The 17,970-nt window shown below is 44.2% G+C and overlaps 1 protein-coding gene across 7 annotated transcripts in view; it reads left to right on the top strand.

Moving 5' to 3' along the window:
* The window catches only part of CD44 (CD44 molecule (Indian blood group)), an 89,925-nt gene that overhangs the window by 36,754 nt on the left and 35,201 nt on the right, over nt 1-17,970 (top strand). For all 7 annotated transcript variants that reach the window (XM_041723339.1, XM_041723341.1, XM_041723340.1 and 4 more), the window contains exons 3-5: nt 3,378-3,511; nt 9,719-9,787; nt 12,370-12,603. In XM_041723339.1, the coding sequence (XP_041579273.1) occupies nt 3,378-3,511; nt 9,719-9,787; nt 12,370-12,603 (437 nt within the window). The remainder of the gene's footprint in view (nt 1-3,377; nt 3,512-9,718; nt 9,788-12,369; nt 12,604-17,970) is intronic.

Genomic DNA, 17,970 nt, shown 5'->3' with positions numbered 1-17,970 from the left:
CTCCCTCCCTCCATCTCTCTGTCTCTGTCTCTGTCTCTGTGCCTCTCATTTGCTTGTTTCTCCTCTGCGTTGCTCTGGTCTGAGACTGGAAATAAAAGGACGTGCAAATGGTCAAGATGTATTGTTACAAGTGAGTGGGAAGTGGTCGGAGGGACCCAGGGGACCTCCTGCGAGCCTCTGTCCAGGACGCCACAAGGCTCAGGCCCCGGGTGTTGGAATTTCTGGTGACCCCGTGGGGAGTGGGGAGTGGGGCGCGTTAGGCGCTGGCAGTGGTGACAACCACGCCAAAGTGGTCTGGTTTGGTTTGTTTTCACTAGAAGAGCTCCAGGTAATCTGAGCAGCCGCTCCGAAGTTTCTAGCCAGCCGGCAGCTTCCCCTTGTGCTTGTGTCTTGTCGTTAGGTAACGTGCTTCCCCTTCCTCTAAGCGCACGCACGCATGCAAACACAGGCTGCTTTTTAAAAGTCAAGCTGCCCAAGTCTTCACCCAAACCGTGAAATGTGAGCTTGCAGAGCAATGCACGCCCCGTGAGTGTGTGAAGCACGGCAGCTGACACTCCCCGGCTGGAAAGGCAAAGAAAGATCTTCACCCCAAGACTGTGCGGATGGGAGAGCCACTAGCCACACACAGCAACTTCCACTTAATTACAATGCAAGGAAATCAAACTTTGTTTTTTCCGCGACTCTGCTGGCGCTCAGGTGCTCGGCTAGCTCCAGGTGCCCACGGGGCTGCCGCGTTGGAGGACATAGGCTGCAGGTGGGCCACCCCGCGACTGCAGGAAGCTCGACCGAGCGGTACTGTCCCGAGACCAGGGGCAGATGTGCACAGACATGTGCGTGTGTCCAGAGCTAGGTCCACCGAAGGAGCAAAGAAGGGAGAAGCTCTGACAGCTTCCGAAGCGCAGCGGGGGGCTCCCGTGGAGGAAGGCTAGTGAGCACGGCCATGTATCCCACTCCCCAGGTTAACCGTTTATTTTTTTTAATTTTATGTATTCATTCATGAGAGACACAGAGAGAGGGATGGGCAGAGACAGAGGCCCTGACAAGGCCCATCGCCTAAGAACGGAGACTTCCTGAGCTGCCTTGTTGTCGAGAAATGCTGGCTTAGGAAACGCAGAAATGTTCTCATCTGCTGAAAGGGGGGGACGTTCTTCTGACTCCCATGGGCTAACCTTTGCGCACCCAGAGGCCGGGGTCCCCCACTGCCCACTGGGCCCGTGTACCCGGAGTCGAGCATTTTCCTTCACCTTGCGGATGAAGTGCCAGAGGCTTACAGAAGCGCCCCAGCTGGCCCAGGGCCACATCGCCTGCACGGAGGAGGAGTCGGGCCTCCGGTCCTGCTTCATCTGAGCCCAGGGCCAGAAGTAAACGAGCCTCCCGAAGAACTGAGGGCCAAACAGGGGGTCGGGGGGAGACACAAGCACAGTGCATGGACTCGCTGAGTGGTTCTTTCCTCCCTGTGTCCAGCAAGCACCCCGCTGGGGCCGTGTATAAGCACATCTACATTTTCATATCCCAGCTCATGTCCGCTGGGCCCCATCAAAGTGGCAGTGGGCACCATGTGGCAACCACCCCGGCATAATGTACCAAGGTTGTACAGGTTGTAGAGTGTCAGTGGGAAAACAGAGCTCCCAAGTGTGATAGGGGTGGGGTGGGGAGGAGGCTCACCAAGGAGTAGTGTCGAGGAAGAAAAGAGAGAGAGAGAGAGAGAGAAGAAAAAAGAAAGAAGGAAGAAAGAAAGAAAGAAAGAAGAAAAAGAAAGAAAAAGAAAAAAAGAAAGAAAGAAAAGCAAAGCAAGCAAGCAAGCAAAACAGTGCCAAAGAAACCTATCCTTCCCACCCCACCCGTAGAGGGTATTAAGTGTTGCAAAACGCGTTGCCCTAATTTGGCTCAGGCGCTGTGAAGCAGGTCTCTGCCCCAGGACAGGGGGCAGAGGCTCACAGGCTCGGGTAAAACCTCAGCAGTCCCTCTTCTGTCGGCCCCACGCTGATTAGCAGCATTTCCCAGATAGATGGAAACTTATTAACATTTAATTGCTCTCTCCCTCCCCACCAAGCTAAGGAGCCTTTGGAGAAACCAGTCTGTCCTTTCAGATGAAGAATTAGTCATGGGAGCTATGGTTGCAACACAGACCTAAGGAGCTCTGTGGGCTTAGAAATGTCAAACTCACGGCCCTTTCCCTGGGCCTTGCGGGCGATGCACTGGGCACTGTTGCCTCCGGCAGCAAAGATTAAAAAGGATCTCCGCTGTGCATTTTACCCAGCATTGCATTTTCAGAAACTTGCTGGGTTTAGCCTCGTCCTCTCTGCCCTTACCCTCTGCCACCACCTCCTCCTCGGCCCGCATCTTATTATTATTATTATTATTATTATTATTATTATTGGAAGCATTTTCTATTGGGGAGAAGTTGTGCCGTGAGTGAGCATGTAGCTTCTGTGATGCAGGTAGAGGAGGCTGGGTGCTGTCTGTTGTATCTGCAGGAAACATCTTGGTGAGGGCAGAGGGGGCCTACACAGTTCTCTGACTGACCTGCTTCTGGAAGGTTCCTGAGCTAAATGAGGCAACGCTATCTACTTATTCTCTATTACTCCCATTTTAATGACAGTCAATTTACTTCCACTGGCAATGAAATTGTGCCTGGGATGCTCATGAAGAAAAAGGCCTGTGTTCCTTCTAGCCTCTAAACAAGGCTTCGTGTGTGTAGGAATGGAGTCTGGAGTGAGGGAATCACAGGAAAAGCTGAGGCAACCTGGGAAGGAGGCAGGTTTGACAAGTGCGGGCTGACAAGTGTAGGCCATCTAGGCCTATCTTCTGGGAGCTGGCCATCTGATGTATGTTCTGGAAAAGAGGAAGGTGATGGAGAGCCAGGGTAGATCTCACCTCATAAAGTGGTCATTCTTCCCTCTTAAGTGACTCAGGCTTCTGCCCACGTATTCAAACTGACTTGACACTCTTGTCCGCATATTTTAGTTCAATCCAGTATTTTCTTTTGGAGTGGCTGGCTGGCTCAGTCGGATGAGCAAGCGACCCTTGATCTCAGGGCCATGAGTTCGAGCCCCACGTTGGGTGTAGAGATTACTTAAATAAAACTTTTTAAAAAACCAGTTTTTTTTTTCTTTCATAAATCTTTTTTTTTTCTTTTCAAGCTCTTTGTAGAGCTCTAAATAAAATCACCTTGTCTCAGCCTTGTTGATCCTCTTCCTTCTCTCTCTGTTGTTGTTTCTGGATTTCACGTAACCCTAGTTGTCAAACCCTCTAAGATCCCCAGTGGTGAATTGAATGAAGCAGTGCACAGTTTGAGACGTCATTTGATGGCTCAAATGTTATGAAATCCCCATCACAACCTTGCAGGTGGATAACTTCTCGCTTTTCTTTCGCAGGTACGGGTTCATAGAAGGACATGTGGTGATCCCCCGTATCCAACCCAATGCTATTTGTGCTGCAAACCACACAGGGGTGTACATCCTCATATCCAACACCTCCCAGTACGACACGTATTGCTTCAATGCTTCAGGTTGGTTCCAAGTGAATTGTCTTTGTTTTTGGGGTTGCCTTGGGCGCACAAGCCTTTGGCGACATGGCTGACAGCAGTTGAGTCTTGGCTTAAGTGGGGATTCACATAGCTTCCATTCATATAACCGATGCTCATTGGATACCTCCACAGCAGAGACAAGATTCCTATGTCCAGGATGCTTACTCGCTAGGCAGGGAGGCTGACAGGAAACAGATAAATAATATGAAGTCATAGAGTGACGAGTGCTATAAAAAAGAGAGGAAGAGGCTTCAGAGTGCTAGAGAAGCATTTCTCTGAGAAGGTGGTCGAGGAAGGTGCCTGTGAGGAGGTGCCCTTGAGAGAGCCCAACTGACATCAGTGTGCAAAGCCAGGCGTGGGGCAGCCTTGGGGTCTCATTGTTCTGAGAACACTGAGGGGCCCGAGAGGATAAAGGCCAGCAATCAGAAGGTAGAATGCCAAGTGATGAAGTCAGAGAGGTAAGCAGGGGCCAGCGCACACATAGTGCCTTATGGGTCATGGTAGAGAGTGTAGCTTTTATTCTCAGTGTGATGGGAAGTCATTGCGGGGGTCTGAGTAGGGAAGTGACATGAACCTAATGGTAGCATTGGGGTACACACCAAATGGCTTAGCTTAGAGGCATTTATTTTATGTTGGGGCTGGAGAGAAAGCTGGAAGGATACCCAGTAGGCCTTTGACCTTCTCAAGTTTCCTTTCCCAACATCTGAGAACCTGACACCTAGACAACAAGAAAGCCAACTTAGGATGTGTGTGCCAGGCTGCTGGCCAGGCCCCTCTCCCCGTCTATGGCATTTGCTTCCAAACAGTGGCTTAGGAGCTCATGCTTCTAAGTCTAACTCAGGGTCCAGCAAGATTCAAGAATTCTAGTCATTATGTATCTTCTGGGTCTTCTGAGAAGGGTCAGAAAAACAGGTGTCAAATCTTTGAATGGCCACAATCAAATATGGATGGATTACTTACTTCTCAAACTGGGCCTTCTGTTGCTCAGGGAGGTCTGAGATTGTGCGAAGGGAAGATGGACCCATGGGGTAAACCCGACACATCTTCCTGGCACATCAGTTTTACTTAAAGACGGGAAGGAGGGTATTCAGTTAGCTGGAAAGTGGTTAAAGACGATGTGTGAGACAAATGCGGATATTCTCTAGTGATGACCTCAGGCGTTGTTTGCAGGAGACAAACACAGATATCATAACCGAATGTAAAACCTGCATGGATTTTTCAGTGCAAGTAGAAGCACCCAAGCAAACGCGAGATTCCATCAGTAGCTTTCGACTTTGCCGACCACCTGCTGCAGCGTGAGCAGTAGGGATCCAAGTGGGCATTCAGAAGAGGAATCTGGAGATTCGGAGAAAGAGAAAGTTTCAGGGCTGATTAGTTGAAATGGGTGTGAGGCCAAGACAAATATATGCAAGTCAAATATAAGCAAGTCACTAAACCTTGGGTGGGGGGACATGCAAGACAAGGAGAAGAGAACTATAGAGTATTTCTTCTTCCCTGGCATCTGAACAAGGAATGCAGAAGGAGTTTAACCAAAGAGAGGAGCATCCCAATGAGGCTAAACGGTACACGGCCCGTACCCAGTTCCCATACCCATACCCAGAATGTCTGTTCTAAGGACATGATGATGAGCAAAACCACACGCCGGCAAAGGAGAACTAGACACAGAAAGACGTGGTCTAGGTAGCTTCTCTTAGTGCCAGAGGTCAGAGGAGGACTTTGGGAAGAAAGACTGTGTGTCGGATGAAAGGGCTGGTCATGTGGGACAGGGCTAGCATGCGACTGCATACTCGGGAGTCTCGGAGTGCTGCCTATTTCTTCTCCCACTGGACCTTGTCCAGTGTACATAGGCCATAAGTTACATTGCTGCGTATTCACATTGTGTCACCTATTTTACAAGTTAGTATCGCTTGCTAGAAAGAATCTTAACTCCAAAAGGTAGAAGCTCACACAGGGATTGGCAGCCACGTGGACAAGTTACTATGGAGACTTCTCTCCCTGCCCCTCATTTTTGCCTGTAAGGTTAGGTCCGGCCTTAGAGAAGGAAGTGAACTCTCCTTGGTGGGGGAGGTGTTAATCCAGCTGAAAAGAGGGAGAAGTGCAGCTGGTGTATTCACACCAGAATGGCCATATGAAAGTAGTAAAGTTTAAGGAGAAGATTTTTCCTTTTCTTCTATCCCAATGTAATGTGGATTGGCTGCTTTTATAAGTTTTTCTTCAAGTTTTAAAGAGTGTTTATGGATCAAGTCTATGCAGTCAGCACCCTGCTGGGCAAGTAGGGTGAGAAAGAACCAGCAGCTATATTTCTTGTCTTGAGAGGTAATCTTGTTGAAATGATGAAACAAACAAAAAATAAATTAATAAAGAAGCTGGAGAAGACGTCTTCGAAATAAAAAAAATAATAAATTCGAAGTGTCTTGGTTTAGAGTCAGATGATAGAGGCGCGGAGTGAACCATGGATCTTGATATGTCGATTCATCTGCTATGAACCTTCTGTTCCATGCAGAGAATCTCATTGGAAAGATCCTTGAGTCCAGCTTAGCGTGAGAGTTGCAGACAGATAGTCAAGGCCCAGTGATGTGGCCCCCTACAAACCCTCTTGGTCTATAGGGACCAAAGCCAGCTCAATCTTAGCAGAAAACTTCCGTGTGCTTACAGTTTCAGCAGCATTTTTATAAAACATGCTTGCCCGTGGTTCACAGATGAAAATAAGGCAGCCCCTAGAAAGGTCCATGGTTTTGATTTTGATTGCCTCGTCTCAGTGAGGCCCAGCCCGAGCCTGGTGACCTCTGTGTTAATAGCCCAGCGAACTGGCTTGAATTAATGCATCTTTTAAGTTTGCCTCTGGTAAACTGCCTCATTCTCTTTTGAAGGAGGAATCGAGGAGAAGAGGCTACATTCATTTATCTATTCGTTTGCTCATTTACTCAACAAATATTTATTGGACACCTAGACTGTATCAGGCATTGAGGAAGAGGTCTTCCTATCGGGCACTGAGTAATTGGCTAGACTGAATAATTAACATTTCTCTTGGCTATTTTGGTACAGTTGAGGCACAGTTTGGAGTTGCAGCCCACCAGGAAGCCCACCCAGAGTCTTTCTAACAACCCCATAGGTTCAGGAAAAGCTCACCAGGCCCCATTCTCCCAGCTGCGCAGTGCTCATTAAACAGAATAAAAGACTGCCAGTGAGGCCCTGCTATCTGACATGGGAGCGTGAATGTATTAATTGCACATTTGGGTCACCATTCATCGCGGTGCGCTTGCTTGATTTGGTGTTCTTTATAAAAGTTAAGGTGAACTGGAGCATGAGGAGGCTCCATTTGAACAAATGTTCTAACGATTTCCAAAACTGCCGTAGTGTGTTTTTACACCATGCCCCATTATATCACAACCTACCCCTTAGAAACTCCTTCCCAGTGCACTACTATTGCCTGAATTTGGGGGAGGTTGTTCCAACCCTGCCATTAAAAAGTCATAACCCAAGGCCTCTTCCTGGGTCTGTGCAACATAACAGTATCAGAAGCTTCTCATTTCTGGTGGTGTTACCCAAACACACGGGATGATACTCATCAAGATCTCCCAGGGGGGCTATTTGCCCTGATTTTCAAATAAGGAAATCGTTGGGAGATTTTTTTTTTTTTGAAAACTGCAAAAATCTAAAGGAGTATTAGTTGTTATTGTCACCCGTGACCTTGTGGTTTCTTCAAAAGCAAAGAAAGGAACATGTTCATCTCTTTGCTCCTTTTTAAAAAAATCTGTCACATGAGTAATGCTCAAGATGAATAAATGAACTGATATATCTGAACCCTTTAAAACATATTTCTTATGGCACTGCCAGTCAGGGTTTATCTAAACATTTCTTGACATGTTTATCACTGCAGATGATTTGGAGGGGTTAACATCTTAGGTATGATTCCCAGAAGAATGAACCAATGGGAATTATAATGGTACTTCCTCTTTCATTCATTCAACAAATATTTATCAAGTGCCTGCCTCTCTGAGCCCGTCACACATAAATGTACTGGCTGAGATAGATAAGGTCACTACACATCACTACTCAATTTATGTAGTTCTTTGGAGCTGGGTGGGTAGCAGAGGTTAGGGGTGGGGAGATGTGTCATGAACAGCCATCAAGTAAAATGAACAAGAGAATTTGAGACAGCATTAAGCCAGAAGAACTGTAAGCAAATGTGTGATGGTGATATATGTGGGGGATTGGTTAAGGGGCTCTTGAGATTGGATGGTGAGGGAAGGCCTTACTGAGGATATGACTTTCTCTGAGACTCTCTTCTGGGAGATCTTTTAATTGGCCTTTGCAAAAATGGCTTTTTGTAAAATGTGCTTTTCTCTAGATGAATGTATAAAGCTTCCAGTTAGTTTCACTATGAGGCCAAAGAAATAGGCAGGTACCCTTTACCTGTAAGAAAAGATGCTTCTAGGAACTGGCAAGCACCCAGATCTTGTTTTGTTCAACTTCTGTTTCTGTCCAATGTCATGATTACCTAGCAATTTATGGCAGAACAGTTAAAAATACTTGTGGTAACAGCCTTCCTTGTGATAGCAGTCTGCCTACCTGCCTCCATCCATCCATCCATCCCTTTCTTCCTTCCTCTTTGCCAAGAAGCAACTCTGAGAGAAACCAACCTAACAAATAAATTGCCATTTTGTGCACAGACATATGTGTGCATGCACATGAGTGCACGTGTACACACACACACATAGTATAAAAGCTGTAATATGCAAATGGATCCATACTTCCTGCAACAGCACAGCCAGTTTAAAGCTCTCTGAGTTTTTAGAGCTCAATACAAGGTCTAGTTACCAAATAGAGCACTTGGAATGGCTGGTAAGGCATTCTCCATCTTCTCTTAGGATTCAAGGGTGGTTTGCAGGGTGGAACCTTCAGGGCCTGTCTTCAGAAGCCTTTACACAATATTCTTAGAGGGCTACTTAGTAATGTCTCCAGGTGATCAGGAAGGCCTAAGGTACAGTCAGAAATCTTTATTTCTGAAGAAGGGGGAAAGTAGGGGATACATGGAGGACACAAGGAAAAGAAGCCAGAGGTTTCCATGGTGAGATATGCCAAACAGTTGTCCCAAGAAATAGTCTGGGCATCTGGACCAATGGTGGACAACCTCAGTAACTCTATGTTGAGAAGCTGTCTAGACAGAGTAGGCACTTATGGAGCTTAGCTAAATTAATGAACACATCAGTGCCTTAATAAAGACACTAAAGATTAGTTTGCTGTGGAGTATTTCTAGTAAGTAAATTCTTGGTGATTATTTGAGTCTTCATAGTCACATGCTGTTCATGTTGATAAACATTTGATTATATTTGTCATGTGTTTCTATCATTTCTGTATAGTATTGGGATTACACATGATTTTCTTTTTATAGTTCATGCACTCCTTTGTTGAAAAATGCCTTTACAGTGTTCCCACATTCCTTTTATAATAACAGACTTAAAAAGTAATTCTAATGTATGCCTCATTAGAAAAGATCCATGTCTATCTTATTTCCCATTGTATCTCCAGCCTTCCCCAATGCCCGACAGAGAACATTTCTATGCATTTGTTAATAAATGGATCTGTTAGGGTAGGAAGGGGAACAAGTAAGCTTCCAAAAACATATGAAGGTAAATAAAAGTGAAAAGTGTATTGCAAGGGTCAGAGAAGTTCCTAGGAGACTCAATCAAGTTTCAGAAAAAGAAAGATCATTTTGTGCACTTATATGTAGAATCTAAAAGACAAATGAACAAACAAACGGCAACAAACTCGTAAATAACAGAGAACAAACTAATGATTGCCGGAGGAGAGTAGGATGGGGGGTTGGCTGAAATAGATAAAGAGGACTAAGAGGCACAAACTTCCAGTTATAAAATAAATAAGTCATGGAGATGAAAAGTACAGCATAGGGAATAGAGTCAGTAATATCGTAATAATGCTGTAAGGTGACAGACGGTAACCACACATATTGTGGTGAGCACTGAGTAATATGTAGACTTTTCAAATCACCATGTTGTATGCCTAAAACTAATGTCACACGGTGTGTCAACCATATTTCAATAGTCAAAAAAAGAGAATTATGTGGGATAAATTTTAATAAAACCCCATCCTAACTACTAGAAATGGGTATCAGTTCTGCTCCTATTTTTTAGAGTTCTCATGCTTTTTCTTTTTGCTACTCCATAGCTCCACCTGAAGAAGATTGTACATCGGTCACACACCTCCCCAATGCCTTTGATGGACCAATTACCATAAGTATGTATCTTTTCTGACCTTGATTAAGTGACCACATTCTTGGGAAAGGGTTTAGGCGCGTTTTCTGTGTTTCCTATTTGAAGAGAAGAACAGCCATTTCCCCAAGGCAAGGAACATTGCCTGTGATTCACTGCCCCCTTCCCCTTTCCCTGCAGTGGCTTGAAACTACCATTTGGTTGACCCCAACACATCGTTCCTCAAACCGCAGTCATTTGGAAACCACTTTCACTTTTTTTGGCACATCTGTGTACACAGTGCAATTATCTACTTGATATTTTTCACTTAATTAGCCCATTCTTTTCTACTTAAAATACGTTTATAAAAAAAAAAAAACCCTGCAGGGGCACCTGGGTGGCTGAGTCAGTTGAGTGTCCAACTCTTGATTTCAGCTCAGGTCATGATCTCAGGGTCCTGAGATGAAGCCTTGCATCCAGCTTCATGCTCAGGGTTGAGTCTGCTTGAGATTGTCTCTCCCTCTTCCTCTCCCTCAGCCCCTCCTGCTCATGCTCTCTCTCTCTCAAATAAATAAATCTTTAAAAAATAAAATAATGAATAAACAAATTCCTGCAAGTGAACAACCAAACCACTGGTCATAAGCAAACAGTATCCTTAAAAATACACTTAAATGTAGGACAAATTAAATAGTCTTCTTAATTCTAGCTGCTGAAGGTTCTGAGTGTGAGCCATGTTCTCGCTCCTCGAGGGGGAATTATACATATTAGGGAGAGACCCATTCCAGCCCCCTAAATTTTCTGTTTGACTTAATTGCATGCTGAAAGATAATTATAAGGGGCATATAATTCCTGGTAGGGATCTCAACATTATTTAAACCGCAAAGTCATCTTGGTTATCCCGAGAAGTAGTCATCTGACACTGTACGAAAACAGAAAAGCCCAACCAAAATTTTCAGAGGTCAACTTATTAACCCTGATCTTATGGCCTCACCATAACCCTGATCTACTGAACCTCACTTTTTTTGAAAAGTGTCAGTGTTGAGGAGGCCTGACTTCTGCCTCCTAGGGGCCAGACCCTCAGTGTGCAAGGGAACAGTGGGGGTGGGTGGCAGAGGGATGAGAATCGACCTGGCCACGCAAATCCAGCCCCCCACTGTTAGGTCAAAAATTGTCCCTGACCTGTGCCTCATGGAAGGGGAGATGTGCTGTCTCAGTCAGGCTCGGTTTGAAATCCTAGTTCCTTACCACCTGGGTGATCTCAAAGGATTGACTTACTCTCTCTGAGCCTCAGTTTTCTCATCTGGATAATGGAACAACAGGTGAGATTTGAAATGAAGAGGAAGAAAGGTCAATGTCTGATGCATGCCAGGCCCATAGTCATGTTCAGCAAATGTCCCATTTCCTGGGTCCCCACCAAATGCCTTTCAAAGTCCAGACCTGTATGAGTTTGGTCCTATTTTCTTATCACATCTTCATCTGCAGAGATTATCAGGGTGTTTGAGATTTTGCAATATTTTTTTAAAGATTTATTTATTTATTTTAGAGAAGGAGTGAGCGAGTGAGGGGAGGGGCAAAGGGAGAGAATCTCAAGTAGCCCCCACCCCCAACTAAGCACAGAGCCCATAGGAGGCTCCATCTCATGACCTTGAGATCACTCCCTGTGCTGAAATAAGAGTTGGCTGCTTACCTGACTGAGCCACCCAGGCGCCCTTGCTATATTTTTTAATTTATGTTTTGCTAATAGTTCCACTTGGACAAGCCAGGTGGACAAAAGGCACATTTAGTCTAGTGCAATATAGCAGAAAATAATTTTAGCTAAATCCCCACTTGTGCAGTGAGTGGCCCAGACTTGAAGGCAGCAAATCCTTTCGGGGAGGAACAATGAACAAATTCATTCTTGCTTTTCCTTCTCCTGTGCATTCTAGGCATTTGCTTGTTTGAATCAAAGATTTTGATCTTTATATGCATCCATGCCTCTTAATTTCAAGGTTGAATCTCACAGAGGATGGGCAGAGGCTGTGTCCAGCATTTAGGCCCACTGATTTCTTAGCCAGAGCAGGGGTTCACTTAGACGGACACAATTCGCACCTTAGAAAGAAAGCCTCATTCTTCATGGATTTGCAGACATCTATTCCCTGTTGAGACTACTGACCTCTTTGTCGCCTACTTCACATCCTTTCTAGAAGTAGATGGAATTAATAGCAACAGATTTTACACGTCCTTGAAAAGGGAGGATAGGAACCACTGGGAGAGCTATCATTTATTGAGACCAGCTAAATTTTGAATCCCATGCTAAGCACTTTATATACCATGTATCATACAGTGCTCGGAGCCAAAGGTTAGTGGCACCCCCATTTTACAAATGGGAAGCTCAGCATCGGTGTTGTCTAGGGGCACACGAAGCCGGGATTCAAACACGGGAACTTCCAAATACCCCCTCGTTCCCCCTCCCCATTTCCAGGGTGCATGGGTAGGCTGGGGGGCTGTAGATTTTCTTAGGTGTTGTTTTGCTTAATAACAAAGAAGAAGAGCTTTGAAGTCACTGTCTCACCTGATAATCCACAGTCTTTCCTAACACCCAGAAAATGTCTGCTGTCAAGTTCTCAGAGTGTCTCCTCTTTCTCCCAGCCATCGTTAACCGTGATGGCACCCGCTACAGCCAGAAGGGTGAATACAGAACCAACCCTGAAGACATCAACCCCAGCAACCCCACTGACGATGATGTGAGCAGTGGATCCTCCAGTGAAAGGAGCACTTCGGCAGGCTACAACATCTTCCACACCCACCTTCCAACTGCATACCCGACCCAGGACCAAGACAGTCCCAGGGTGTCTAGCAACTCAGAGCATACCCCCATTACCAGTAAGGAGAATGGGTCACTGTGCTTTCCAATGGTGATTTGTTTACAAAAAATGTCTCTGATCTTCCTGGGTGATATGCATTCCCTTGTGTGTTGATTGTCTCCTGTGTCTAGAAGTTGGGGACGGCATTTGGGGAGGTGGGCTATGGTGGTTGTCAGTGCCCTGTATGTCTTGCCTGCTACCATCCCATGATTTTTTTCCTCCATCTACTCCACTGTTGTGCTTACCTCGGAATAAGGAGTGCTGTACTGGAAGCTTTGTACAACAATTTTTCTTGTTCTCTTGTCCCAGGGATGTGGTGACGATTCAAGCATGATACAGAAGCTATTTTTACTTTTACATGTTTCCTTCTTGTTCTTATCCACCTTTGGATAAGATTGTCCTCATAAAGTTGGGTTTACAATGTATGCAAGCCATTCCATTGGCTTTGTTCAACTTTATACTTTTCTGTTTTAACTTGATTTATGTTATCTTATCAATGGTACAATATTCCGTCATATTCAGCACCCATGATTTACTAAAAAATTCTCTCTCTCTCTCTTTTTTTTTTTTTTTTTTTTGGTCTAAGGAAGCATATCTGATGGCGTTAACTGATCAAATTAAATCTACTTAAAAGTTGTCTATCCCAGCCTGTAGGGGAAGGCTATTAATACTTGCTTGGTTGCGTGGATAATTCATTATTTTAGGACTGCGAGAGTGGAAATATGTAAACATTGCGTTAGATTTATTTGGGGTTTTGCCCTTCGTGCTCCACTTTCACTGGAAAGTGTTTGCATCTCCCTCTTGCCTCCTTTGCTTCCCTCTCTGCTTTTTCCCTATGGTTTGTTTTAAAACAGGTTTCCAGATTGGCTGTGTTCCTTCTGTGGAGTATTATTCAAACTGAAGTGGACATCTGCCTCTTGAGCAGCTTTCCTAGTATGCTGTGGATTTTCTTTTGTTCTGACTATGGTTCTTGAGGGGTGGAACTCCGGGCTCCAGAGACTGTGGTGGACATTCACGGGTTTGTGAATGCTCAAGATAGGGCTCTTTTCTGTGCCTTGTCACCCAGAAGCCAGGGCAACCTTCAGAGAGCTACGATTTAACACAAGGTGACTTGCTCACCAGTGTTTCAGATTTCTCTTAGCAGCTTGCTGTGGGGGCGGGACAAATGGGCTTGGAGTCTGGTCATTCTCTGCAGATCCTCTGAAGCATTGTCAGGAAGCAGACGTTTTCAAACTGCTCCTGCTTTCCCAGATTACTGGTTCTCTGAAGTTGTGTCACCTCGTTGTCTGTTGTCCCATGGACGACCCTTCTTGAGAGGAGCTTCGGGAAGCCAAGCAGGCAGTGCTGCTGGCTGCTGGCTGCTTCTTGAGTTCCCTGCCTTGCTAATGTTACCATGTGGAAGGTGCCTATCATCAGGGCATGCAATTTTGTCAGACGTTGGCAAACATAATAATTAGTGGTCTCAGTGAGAGGCAGATCAAGTCTACGCTAAAGTATTATTTCCCACCAAAGAAGAAAATCATGGCAAAATATCTTTTAGGAACCAGGTGAAATTAACATTTAAGCCATTATTAGCCTATGTAAAATAATGAGTATTGCACATGTGCTTTAGAAAGGCAACAAGGACATGTTATGAACAGTCATAGCACATCTCCTAAGGATTGCACATTTCCTGCCCAAGCTAGGTAGTCAGCAAACCTAATTTGAGGACCTACTATGTACCAAGCCTATTCTGATGCTTGGGATCCAGTGGTAAGTACCATTAGAAAGTCATACTGAAGGGAAATAAGGATTCATTAGCTAGTAACCAATATTTGCCAAATATAAACCAATATTTGAGGCCTTCTCTGTGCTAAATGTTGCCCTAGTTACTGACTCAGACTTGGACTCTCCATTGTGGAGCCCATCTACTGTTCAGAAATCAAGGAGAAGGAATGCTTTGAGATGTAACTAAACAGAGTTCAGGATTTGGGTTGAGAAAAGAATTGTGCTTTCCTCTTTTCAGAGCGCTTAGCTAAGTTTCTCTTAGTAGTTCAGGAAGAGAGAGACTCATTGGTCCAACAAAGTGAGTCCAGGGCTAGCCTGAGAGTCATTGAAGGGCCATAGCATCAAAAATGGCCAATGGCAGCTCAATAAATCAATTCATACAAAGAAGAATGTCCAAGAAAAAAAAATTGCATGGGAACTTGAAAGTAGCCCATGGCATATTAGAAAAAGTCACCACTGGTAAGTTCCTGAATAGACCCCATTTTCTGAGCCCAGTGAGAAGACTCCCAAAGCTTCATGACTATTGGACTTAAAGGTGGGTCTTGGTGGGAGGGAGTGACTGTAGATCCTCCCTAATACAACCAAGAGGACAAGAGGGGGTCTGGCCGAGGACAGAGAAGTGTGTCTTTAGGTTGGTGGGCTCATTCCTTCCTTAAGGGTCCTTAGTGGGTGGCAATAGGAAAAGCCATAAAAAACAACCATCTGGGTAGGTTTTGACTTCCAACAGGCTTTTTATTATAAATGTTATTCTTGGAAGAGCCTTCCTGGAGGCATGTCGTCAGCCTCTTTTCTATTGGTGATCTGGAATTCTCTGGAATCCAGAAGTCTAAACTAATTCAGGAAGCAGACTCCTACCTTAGAATGCTCTATTTCCTTGTCTTCTGGGTGTCAAAGAAATATATAAATATATATTTTTGGTCTGGTGTGGCCTACTTGGGTGGGGAAAACTGGAAACTCTGCTGGCTAGACAATAGCTCTTTCCACTTTCCCCAAATCTTATATGACTCCTTTTGGGAAAATAGAAACAATTTCTATTTCTATCTTGCTCTTGTATCTTTCCTTCCCATTGATCTCTTCTCAGTCTCCTATGGGGTGAAGGTGGCAGGAGCTCTGCATCTTTAATAAAATTTCTAAGGGCAGAATGGGGTGCCTCAGGGGGATGCTCAGGTTTATCTGGGAGCATCATTGGTGAAATTGGCTCCCATCTCTCTACTCTCTGTTCTGTGCAAATGTGTCCTTTGTAGCATGGAACATGTTGCACAGGTTGTTGGTGTTTGGTGTATATAGAGTCAAAGCTTTTAACCTGGAATTCATGGCCCTCCAACAGGTTCAATAATAGGCCATAAGGCATTCAAGAGCCTGAAAGAATATATAAAATGTTGAGAATATGTATGTGTCAGATCACTTTTTTTGAGGACAGAAGTCATAACTTATATCAGATTTTCAAAGGGGTGTATAACTCAAAATGGCTTTTAAAAATCTCAGCTGGTTTAGGTGTTTATTTTGACCATCTTTGCTATTCTTCTACCGGGAAACATTCTGGACTCAAGTCCTACTCGAGAGTCAAATGGGAGATTCCAAATTGCAAAATATCACTGATTATCCTTTCTCTAATTTGAATAGAGTCCAGAATTTCTCTAACTTGGGCAGTTTTGTTTCCTTTCTGGAAACACATTTTGAATTAGAATTACAATGTCAGAAAGTGATAGATGGAAACTTGACAAAACTTTATCTGCTTTCAACATTTTGAACACACACCCTTTGCCAAGTTCCTGCTCTAGCATAAAGCTTGACTTGAAGTTAATGAGTGTGGGTGGAGCTTTGGAAATGCCAGTTGTCATCATAAGCTACCTGCATAAAGTGATAGACCCAAAAGATACAAGCAAACACCTCTAAAGACACCCCAAAAATAAATGAAGGACAACAACTTTATGTAATGCTGTATCAAAGACCTTCACTTCATGGCCGGGTCGCCCCATCAAGTAGACATAAGATCTCTTTTCCTTCACAGGTTGTTAAGTTCCTACTTGATTTTGCTCTTAGCCTGTATACAGAGGGTCCCGTTTGAAGAATGAGTAGCCCTGAATTCAGACATTTCAAAATTTGCATTTCTCATGTTGTTCTGAGATTCCAAGAGACTTTAGGAGACTGGGATGATAAAACCAGAGCTCGATCTTTCTTTTCTAATCTTCACTCTATTAAAGGTGTAGACATTATATATACATAGAACTGAGAATAAAGGAAAAGATCTCACTAAATGGTATTTTCGTAATTGATCCAGTTACTTCAGCTGTGCACTCAAACAGCCATGCAGCAGTTCAGGAGCAAAATAATTGGATGTGGTCCTGGTTTGGTAACTCACAGCCTAAGACTCAGGATCACACGGCAACAGCAACAACAGGTAAACTCTTATATCTTCTGCTTATCCATTGTCCTGCATCCAGGAGTTTCAGCGTCAAGGAGAAGGACATCCATTATCATGTTGAAGTCTCACACCGATGTCCCTTCTCCATCTTGAGAGAATCAGGATCTGGTACCCTTTCTTTTATCAGAGAGGCCTGTGGATCTGGGAATACAACTGGATACTACGTTCTACTTGTTTTCCCTTTGGCAACATGCACAGAGAATCAGAATTAGTTTTCCGTCAGAAGCTTCAATTAGGAGATCCATTCAGAATATACCCTCTTGAAGGAAGTCTGTGAAGGAAAATGCAGACTCCTACCTTCTGCCGATCTAATGATCGCAGTCAATAATAATAGAAGGAAATGCGGACTTACGGATGGAAAGTGTAGGCCCTGTGCACTTGTTTGGATACTGAAATCCTCAACTGTAAAGTGGACGAGTGACCTGTTGTTTTCCATCAGAATCTAGGCTCCCTGGATGTTTGAGTAGTAACTCTAAATCCCTGCAAAGAATTCTGAACTGAGAGCTCATGCAGGAGAAGGTTCCAGGTCTATAACAATGGGAGATTACAAGCATATCTTCATTTATCAACTTTGGTTGTGGGAGGATATGGCCATATTTCAAAATAATTGGGCATTCTTTCTGCAGAAGGGGAGTAATAAAAATGGTCCTTAACACTGGCTTAGTTTATAACACATTGAATAGAGTATATTTTTTATTTTAACAAATATTCATGTAAGGAAAAGAGTGCTGATGTTTTGTTGTGATTGCGTATCGTGGTGATAAAGGTCACGTGGGAGACGGCTGCAGAAAAAAGAATATGCTATTTTCAAATGTTAAATGTTTACAATGTTTGTCTTCATAGAACAAACATTGTGAAGGAAAAACTTTTCTTGCCAGTGCTTTGTTTTGGGCCATTTCTGGGCTTTCTTGACACCTGACTTTTTTTGTATTTGGGGATTTCATGATGGTTTCAGCCTCTCTGCTTCAACTTTTTTTTAGTTTTCTTTTTGTTTGTTTGTTTTTTGTTTTTTAATCTACTATGTAATACTCTTCTGGTGTGCGTTATGGTGGCAGAAATGGCAGTCTGGGGAAGTTTTCAAACCAGGACTCTTACTTCTGATCCTATTAGTGAGATCATTGGGTCACTTAATTTCTGTCCATCTTTCCTAGTTGATTTCCTTCTTTTCAAAAATGGACTCAGAATGTCCTGTTC

Source organism: Vulpes lagopus, chromosome 11 (assembly GCF_018345385.1).
Source record: "Vulpes lagopus strain Blue_001 chromosome 11, ASM1834538v1, whole genome shotgun sequence".
In the NCBI taxonomy this organism is placed as follows: Eukaryota; Metazoa; Chordata; class Mammalia; order Carnivora; family Canidae; genus Vulpes; species Vulpes lagopus.
The sequence above is the reverse complement of the archived record's forward strand: the minus strand, read 5'-3'. Positions and strand labels throughout refer to the sequence as shown.